This window comes from Lolium rigidum, chromosome 3 (assembly GCF_022539505.1).
Source record: "Lolium rigidum isolate FL_2022 chromosome 3, APGP_CSIRO_Lrig_0.1, whole genome shotgun sequence".
Classification (NCBI taxonomy): domain Eukaryota; kingdom Viridiplantae; phylum Streptophyta; class Magnoliopsida; order Poales; family Poaceae; genus Lolium; species Lolium rigidum.
In genome coordinates this window covers 31,388,329-31,397,102 of record NC_061510.1, presented here as the reverse complement: position 1 = coordinate 31,397,102, position 8,774 = coordinate 31,388,329, and the positions used below count along the sequence as shown (strand labels likewise).

At 43.5% G+C, this 8,774-nt stretch overlaps 1 protein-coding gene and 1 long non-coding RNA gene across 2 annotated transcripts; both read right to left on the bottom strand.

The window, feature by feature from the left end:
- Nucleotides 1–7,252: 7,252 nt before the first annotated feature.
- LOC124695439 lies at nt 7,253–7,877 on the bottom strand. Its single transcript, XR_007000566.1, has 2 exons — nt 7,671–7,877; nt 7,253–7,591 (listed from the first exon to the last, which is right to left on the bottom strand). It is a non-coding gene; the product is annotated as an uncharacterized LOC124695439 (long non-coding RNA).
- A 48-nt stretch (nt 7,878–7,925) lies between these two features.
- Nucleotides 7,926–8,454, bottom strand: LOC124694598 (zinc finger protein KNUCKLES-like; the record flags this gene model as incomplete). Its single annotated transcript, XM_047227565.1, has 2 exons — nt 8,273–8,454; nt 7,926–8,185 (listed from the first exon to the last, which is right to left on the bottom strand). Coding segments are annotated over exons 1-2 (282 nt in total), but the record flags the coding sequence as incomplete, so codon positions are not given.
- Nucleotides 8,455–8,774: the final 320 nt, after the last annotated feature.

Sequence of the window (8,774 nt, the reverse complement as noted above, 5' to 3'; positions counted from 1 at the left end):
TGTGCACCGTGTGGGTCTCTTAGGCTATATTTCACGTAATACTTACTCACCGTTATGAATGGCATAGTGAAGTGCTTATTTATATCTCTTTACGATTGCAATGTATTTTGTATCACAATTTATCTATGTGCTACTCTAGCAATGTTATTAAAGTAGTTTTATTCCTCCCGCACGGTGTAATGGTGACAAGTGTGTGCATCCGTGTTAGTACTTGGTTTATGCTATGATTATGATCTCTTGTAGATTATGAAGTTAACTATTGCTATGATAGTATTGATGTGTATTATTCCTCCTACATAGCATGAAGGTGACATTGTGCATACTATGTTAGTACTTGGTTTAGTCTTATTGATCTTTCATGCACTCTAAGGTTATTTAAATATGAGCATTGAACTGTGGAGCTTGTTAACTCCGGCATTGAGGATTCGTGTAATCCTACGCAATGTGTTCATCATCCAACAAGAGTGTAGAGTATGCATTTATCTATTCTGTTATGTGATCAACGTTGAGAGTGTCCACTAGTGAAAGTCTAATCCCTAGGCCTTGTTCCTAAATATCGCTATCGCTGCTTGTTTACTCGTTTTACTCGCGTTACTACTGCTCGCGTTACTATCGCTTGTTTACTCGTCCCGGGCAAAGCACTTTTCTCGGTGCCGTTGCTACTGCTCATATATATTCATACCACCCGTATTTCACTATCTCTTCGCCGAACTAGTACACCTATTAGGTGTGTTGGGGACACAAGAGACTTCTTGCTTTGTGGTTGCAGTGGTTGCATGAGAGGGATATCTTTGACCTCTTCCTCCCTAAGATCGATAAACCTTGGGTAATCCACTTAAGGGAAACTTGCTCGCTATTCTACAAACCTCTCGCTCTTGGAGGCCCAACACCGTCTACAAGAATAGAAGCTCCCGTAGACATCAAGCACTTTTCCGGCGCCGTTGTCGGAAGGAAAGGTAAAAGGCTCTCATACTCCGGTCCCGTGCATAAGTACTTTTCTCGTTACCGTTGTGTGTGTGCTCGAACCTATTTCCTTTAGATCCCGCAATTGCATCTTTTTGTTTCTTGTTTACACTAGTTTGGCATAATGGACAACAATGAGCTTCTTATTCTATTTCCTGATCTAAGACATGGATGGTTTGATGCGAAAATTAAAAAACCTATGAAATCTTATTTGCATGCTCGGTAGTAATATTAGTATGAACGCTTTGAACACCATTGTTGATAATAATATAGAAAGTTCTAAGCTTGGGGAAGCTGGTTTTCATGATCTTTTTAGTCCCCCAAGCATTGAGGAGAAAATTTTCTTTGATGATACTTTGCCTCCTATTTATGATGATTATAATAGTGGTCTTTTGGTACAACCTACTATGGAGAGTAAATTTTGTTGTGATTATACTATGCCTCCTACACTTGATGAGAATAATAATGATAGCTACCTTGTTGAATTTGCTCCCACTACAACTAATAAAATTGATTATGCTTATGTGGAGAGTAATAATTTTATGCATGAGACTCATGATAAGAATGCTTTATGTGATAGTTATATTGTTGAGTTTGCTCATGTTGCTACTGAAAGTTATTATGAGAGAGGAAAATATGGTTGTAGAAATTTTCATGTTACTAAAATGCCTCTCTATGTGCTGAAATTTTTGAAGCTACACTTGTTTTATCTTCCTATGCTTGTCACTTTGCTCTTCATGAACTTGTTTATTTACAAGATTCCCATGCATAGGAAGCATGTTAGACTTAAATATGTTTTGAATTTGCCTCTTGATGCTCTCTTTTGCTTCAAATACTACTTCTTGCGAGTGCATCATTAAAACTGCTGAGCCCATCTTAATGGCTATAAAGAAAGAACTTCTTGGGAGATAACCCATGTGTTATTTTGCTACAGTATTTTTGTTTTATATTTGTGTCTTGGAAGTTGTTTACTACTGTAGCAACCTCTCCTTATCTTAGTTTTATATTTTGTTGTGCCAAGTAAAGTCTTTGATAGTAAAGTAAGTACTAGATTTGGATTACTGCGCAGTTCCAGATTTCTTTGCTGTCACGAATCTGGGTCTACCTTCCTGTAGGTAGCTCAGAAAATTAAGCCAATTTACGTGCATGATCTTCAGATATGTACGCAACTTTCATTAAATTTGAGAATTTTCATTTGAGCAAGTCTGGTGGCCTAATAAAATTCATCTTTACGGACTGTTCTGTTTTGACAGATTCTGCCTTTTATTTCGCATTGCCTCTTTTGCTATGTTGGATGAATTTCTTTGATCCATTAATGTCCAAGTAGCTTTATGCAATGTCCAGAAGTGTTAAGAATGATTGTGTCACCTCCGAACATGTTAATTTTTATTATGCACTAACCCTCTAATGAGTTGTTTCGAGTTTGGTGTGGAGGAAGTTTTCAAGGGTCAAGAGAGGAGGATGATATACTATGATCAAGAAGAGTGAAAGCTCTAAGCTTGGGGATGCCCCGGTGGTTCACCCCCGCATATTCTAAGAAGACTCAAGCGTCTAAGCTTGGGGATGCCCAAGGCATCCCCTTCTTCATCGACAACATTATCGGGTTCCTCCCCCGAAACTATATTTTTATTCCGTCACATCTTATGTACTTTGCTTGGAGCGTCGGTTTTTTTTTGTTTTGTTTGAATAAAATGGATCCTAGCATTCACTTTGTGGGAGAGAGACACGCTCCGCTGTAGCATATGGACAAGTATGTCCTTAGGCTCTACTCATAGTATTCATGGCGAAGTTTCTTCTTCGTTAAATTGTTATATGGTTGGAATTGGAAAATGCTACATGTAGTAACTCTAAAATGTCTTGGATAAATTGATACTTGGCAATTGTTGTGCTCATGTTTAAGCTCTTGCATCATATACTTTGCACCCATTAATGAAGAAACACTTAGAGCTTGCTAATTTGGTTTGCATATTTGGTTTCTCTAGAGTCTAGATAACATCTAGTATTGAGTTTTGAACAACAAGGAAGATGGTATAGAGTCTTATAATGTTTACAATATGTCTTTTATGTGAGTTTTGCTGCACCGTTCATCCTTGTGTTTGTTTCAAATAACCTTGCTAGCCTAAACCTTGTATCGAGAGGGAATACTTCTCATGCATCGAAAATACTTGAGCCAACTACTATGCCATTTGTGTCCACCATACCTACCTACTACATGGTATTTATCCGCCATTCCAAAGTAAATTGCTTGAGTGCTACCTTTAAAATTCCATCATTCACCTTTGCAATATATAGCTCATGGGACAAATAGCTTAAAAACTATTGTGGTATTGAATATGTACTTATGCACTTTATCTCTTATTAAGTTGCTTGTTGTGCGATAACCATGCTTCTAGGGAGGCCATCAACTATTCTTTGTTGAATATCATGTGAGTTGCTATGCATGTCCGTCTTGTCTGAAGTAAGAGAGATCTACCACCTTTATGGTTGGAGCATGCATATTGTTAGAGAAGAACATTGGGCCGCTAACTAAAGCCATGAATCATGGTGGAAGTTTCAGTTTTGGACATTTATCCTCAATCTCATATGAGAATAATAATTGTTGTCACATGCTTATGCATTAAAGAGGAGTCCATTATCTCGTTGTCCATGTTGTCCCGGTATGGATGTCTAAGTTGAGAATAATCAAAAGCGAGAAATCCAAAATGCGAGCTTTCTCCTTAGACCTTTGTACAAGCGGCATGGAGGTACCCCATTGTGACACTTGGTTAAAACATGTGCATTGCAATGATCCGGTAGTCCAAGCTAATTAGGACAAGGTGCGGGCACTATTAGTATACTATGCATGAGGCTTGCAACTTGTAAGATATAATTTTCATAACTCATATGCTTTATTACTACCGTTGACAAAATTGTTTCATGTTTTCAAAATAAAAGCTCTAGCACAAATATAGCAATCGATGCTTTCCTCTTTGAAGGACCATTCTTTTTACTTTTATGTTGAGTCAGTTCACCTATCTCTCTCCACCTCAAGAAGCAAACACTTGTGTGAACTGTGCATTGATTCCTACATACTTGCATATTGTACTTGTTATATTACTCTATGTTGACAATTATCCATGAGATATACATGTTACAAGTTGAAAGCAACCGCTGAATCGTAATCTTCCTTTGTGTTGCTTCAATACCTTTACTTTGATTTATTGCTTTATGAGTTAACTCTTATGCAAGACTTATTAATGCTTGTCTTGAAGTACTATTCATGAAAAGTCTTTGCTTTATGATTCACTTGTTTACTCATGTCATTACCATTGTTTTGATCGCTGCATTCACTACATATGTTTACAAATAGTATGATCAAGGTTATGATGGCATGTCACTTCGAAATTATCTTTGTTATCGTTTTACCCGCTCGGGACGAGCAGTAACTAAGCTTGGGGATGCTTGATACGTCTCCGACGTATCGATAATTTCTTATGTTCTATGCCATATTATTGATGATACCTATATGTTTTATGCACACTTCATGTCATATTCGTGCATTTTCTCGGAACTAACCTATTAACAAGATGCCGAAGTGCCGCTTGTCGTTTTCTCGCTGTTTTTGGTTTCGTAAATCCTAGTAACGAAATATTCTCGAATCGGACGAAATCAAGACCCAGGGTCCTATTTTCCCCGGAGCCTTCCAGAACACCCGAGAGCCGCCAGAGGGAAGCCCTGGGGGCCCCACACCACACCCTGGCGCGGCCAGAGGGGGAGCCGCGCCGCCCTATGGTGTGGGCCCCCCGTGCCCCCTCCGAGGCTGCCCTTCCGCCTATTTAAAGCCTCCGTCGCGAAAACCCCGATACGAAGAACCACGATACGGAAAACCTTCCGGAGCCGCCGCCATCGCGAAGCCAAGATCCGGGGGACAGGAGTCTCCGTTCCGGCACCCCGCCGGAACGGGGAAGTGCCCCCGAAGGCTTCTCCATCGACACCGCCGCCATCTCCACCGCCATCTTCATCACCGCCGCTGCTCCCATGAGGAGGGAGTAGTTCTCCATCGAGGCTCGGGGCTGTACCGGTAGCTATGTGGTTCATCTCTCTCCTATGTACTTCAATACAATAATCTCATGAGCTGCCTTACATGATTGAGATTCATATGATGATGCTTGTAATCTAGATGTCACTATGCTAGTCAAGTGCGTTTTACTTATGTGATCTCCGGAGACTCCTTGTCCCACGTGTGTAAAGGTGACAAGTGTGTGCACCGTGTGGGTCTCTTAGGCTATATTTCACGTAATACTTACTCACCGTTATGAATGGCGTAGTGAAGTGCTTATTTATATCTTTTTATGATTGCAATGTATTTTGTATCACAATTTATCTATGTGCTACTCTAGCAATGTTATTAAAGTAGTTTTATTCCTCCCGCACGGTGTAATGGTGACAAGTGTGTGCATCCGTGTTAGTACTTGGTTTATGCTATGATTATGATCTCTTGTAGATTATGAAGTTAACTATTGCTATGATAGTATTGATGTGTATTATTCCTCCTACATAGCATGAAGGTGACAAGTGTGCATACTATGTTAGTACTTGGTTTAGTCTTATTGATCTTTCATGCACTCTAAGGTTATTTAAATATGAACATTGAATTGTGGAGCTTGTTAACTCCGGCATTGAGGATTCGTGTAATCCTACGCAATGTGTTCATCATCCAACAAGAGTGTAGAGTATGCATTTATCTATTCTCGTTATGTGATCAACGTTGAGAGTGTCCACTAGTGAAAGTCTAATCCCTAGGCCTTGTTCCTAAATATCGCTATCGCCGCTTGTTTACTCGTTTTACTCGCGTTACTACCGCCGCGTTACTACCGCTTGTTTACTCGTCCCGGGCAAAGCACTTTTCTCGGTGCCGTTGCTACCGCTCATATATATTCATACCACCTCGTATTTCACTATCTCTTCGCCGAACTAGTACACCTATTAGGTGTGTTGGGGACACAAGAGACTTCTTGCTTTGTGGTTGCAGGGTTGCATGAGAGGGATATCTTTGACCTCTTCCTCCCTGAGATCGATAAACCTTGGGTAATCCACTTAAGGGAAACTTGCTGCTGTTCTACAAACCTCTGCTCTTGGAGGCCCAACACTGTCTACAAGAATAGAAGCTCCCGTAGACATCAGACGCCTCCAAGAAGGTAACGACATTGCACGCCGTCGTCAATACGGTCTAGGGTTTTCACCCGGAGCCCTCGCGCAAAAGTTACCCACAATGATGCCCCCTAGAGAGTTACGACACCCGCAGGCGTCATCGGCGGCGGCGCCAAACGCGGGGCTTTCGCCCGAAACAACCTACCCACACGCCCAATGTCGGATCATCTGCTACCTCCGAGCCCGGTCTTCAAAACATGATATGGGAGATGATGAAACCGAAGCGCCGCCACCACCAAGGTCTCCCGATGTCCGCTTCTCGCAGACATAGTTGCCAAGGGGAAATGCCATCACCACCGCCACGGAGCTTGCCAAACCCATCCATGCGGTCCAACTTCCGAGGCTGCCGACCCGGCGTCCACGAACTCGAGTGTATGGCACGACCAACCTCAAGGCATCTCCAACGGGCAGACGAAATTTTTATGTCCCTTTGCGTCGAACACGGATACAAAAAGTGGTCACATGTCCGCATGCATCTGCCCCTTCTCTAGTGGCAGAGACACAATTTTTTACCGCAAGGGCCTGTCATGCACTGATTAGAGAGGAGCGAGAGAAAGATTTGATTTCTGGTGTGAAGTGATCAGCATATGGCCTATCTTAAATTAAAGGAGGAGAGAGAAGGGTTATACAGCCCAAACGGACGTGCGGATGTCCGCAAGATAAACACTGCGGACATTTTACGTCTAACCGCTGGAGTGCGATTTTTATCCACGCAGACTCGCGTCGTAGGAGAGGGCCCGTTGGAGATGCCCTCACACCGAACGACCGCCGGATTTTGTACAAATTAAAGAGAGCAGGAGAGGGCCTAGCAGTGCGCGCGCTGTGTTAATCGTCGGCACAGCACTGCCATCCACTGTACCACGGCAATGGCCAATGGCTACCCTCCACACTCCACTGTATGTTTTCCTTGGCATACTAGTTACTGTACGACTAGTACGTCGTACGGAGTGTCCCATCGAATCACATGGCTGGGTAGGAGGAACAAGTGGCCAGTCAGCTTTACCAAATTAAGCATCCGATGGTATGCTTGAAAGGTACATTGATCAGAATGGTCCCGAGTGACGCGACGACAAATTGAGAACGGGGAAGCAACAGCGGCTCATTCATGTAGTGTACTACCACTACAGGTGATATTCATTCGTGGAGTATTACGATCGAGCTGGTTTTACATGCCGTACGAGTGAAACCCCTTTGCTAAAAAAAACATGCCGTACGAGTGTACCTATTACAGTACATACGGTTTCCGTTCGCATATACCAATATAGTAAGGCATGAAACCACAAATCTAGGAGCTAGGACTAGGAGCAGTAGTATGTCGATTGCAAGGACACACAAATGTACAAAGAGTAGCCGACGTCGCTGTATATATGATCAACTCCGATCGCCGACACAGATTAATTTCTTCGGCTTCAGTGTTGAAATTGATGGACGACAGCCCCTGCATGGAGATCAACTAGGTTAAACATACGAGGATCTGATTAACAAAGAGATTGATGGGAGTTAGTACGGAGTAATACCTTTGCAAGATGGCACTAGCAGGTAGGCGACGCTTGCTAGAGGTGCAGCTCCAGGTCCAGGGTCTCATCGGCGTCGCTTTCCTCGGAGGCCCTTACCACGCCGTCTCGAGCTTCCGATGACCCCAGGAGAATTGCGCGCTCCGCCATGCGTGGAGCCCTGCCGCCCCACCTCTCCAACCTGGACGCATCGGCTGCTGGTGTCGACGCCGGCGCCGCGCCACTCCGGTGGGAAGCGATGTTAACGCACATAGACCGGCCGGAGGCAGAATCCCACGGCGCCCCGGTGGACCGGGTGGCGCCTCCGAATAAGCCATCACCGTAGGGGTCGCTGAAGCCGCCGACGCGGTCCTTGCGGTGCGCGTTCTGGTGGCCGCCCAGCGCCTGCGATTTGAGGAACGTCTTGTCGCAGAAGAGGCACTGGAACAGCCGCACCGTCTTGCCGTCCACGCGCGCCGTCGGCGCCGTCTGCGCATGGAACCACGACGGCGGGTCTTTCTCCATCCAGTTGTGTATATATATGTATACCAAATCAGCTCAGGTAGCTGCTGGCTTGCTGCTGGCCTGCTGCGTCACCGAGCTAATACATGCAATAGATAGGCTGAGAATGGTAGCGGGGGCGCTCATGTAATAGGAAACGATCTACTCCTATGGGCTTGATCGAGCTGAGGGGAAGGAGAAGAGAATTGATGGGAATAAATAATGGCGAATCCTTTCCAGGTGATAGGGACGGAGGTGCTACAGGACTGCTGCCTCGTGAGATCTTTAATTTCGAAGGAAAAGTCAAGTGAACCAAACACAGTGAGGCGAGCAGCTTATTGGGTAGCATGTGTTTTAAGGAACATTCAACAATCATGATAACTTACATCCAATATTTGCGAACCTTTTTTTATGGAGGAAACTGAATTCCAAAATTAACTTGCAGCTTAGTTATTTTCAACTTCGGTAACACTGCCGCAATGCTCTGCGGTAGTCCTAAAAGTAGATACTGATGTATCCATAAATGGGCAAAATCTCAAAAACAAAATTTGTAGTTTGAGTGATACAAATTAAAAAAAAAGTGCGGATCTGAATAGAGTGAATTCAAATCTCCAGAAAAAATCTGAC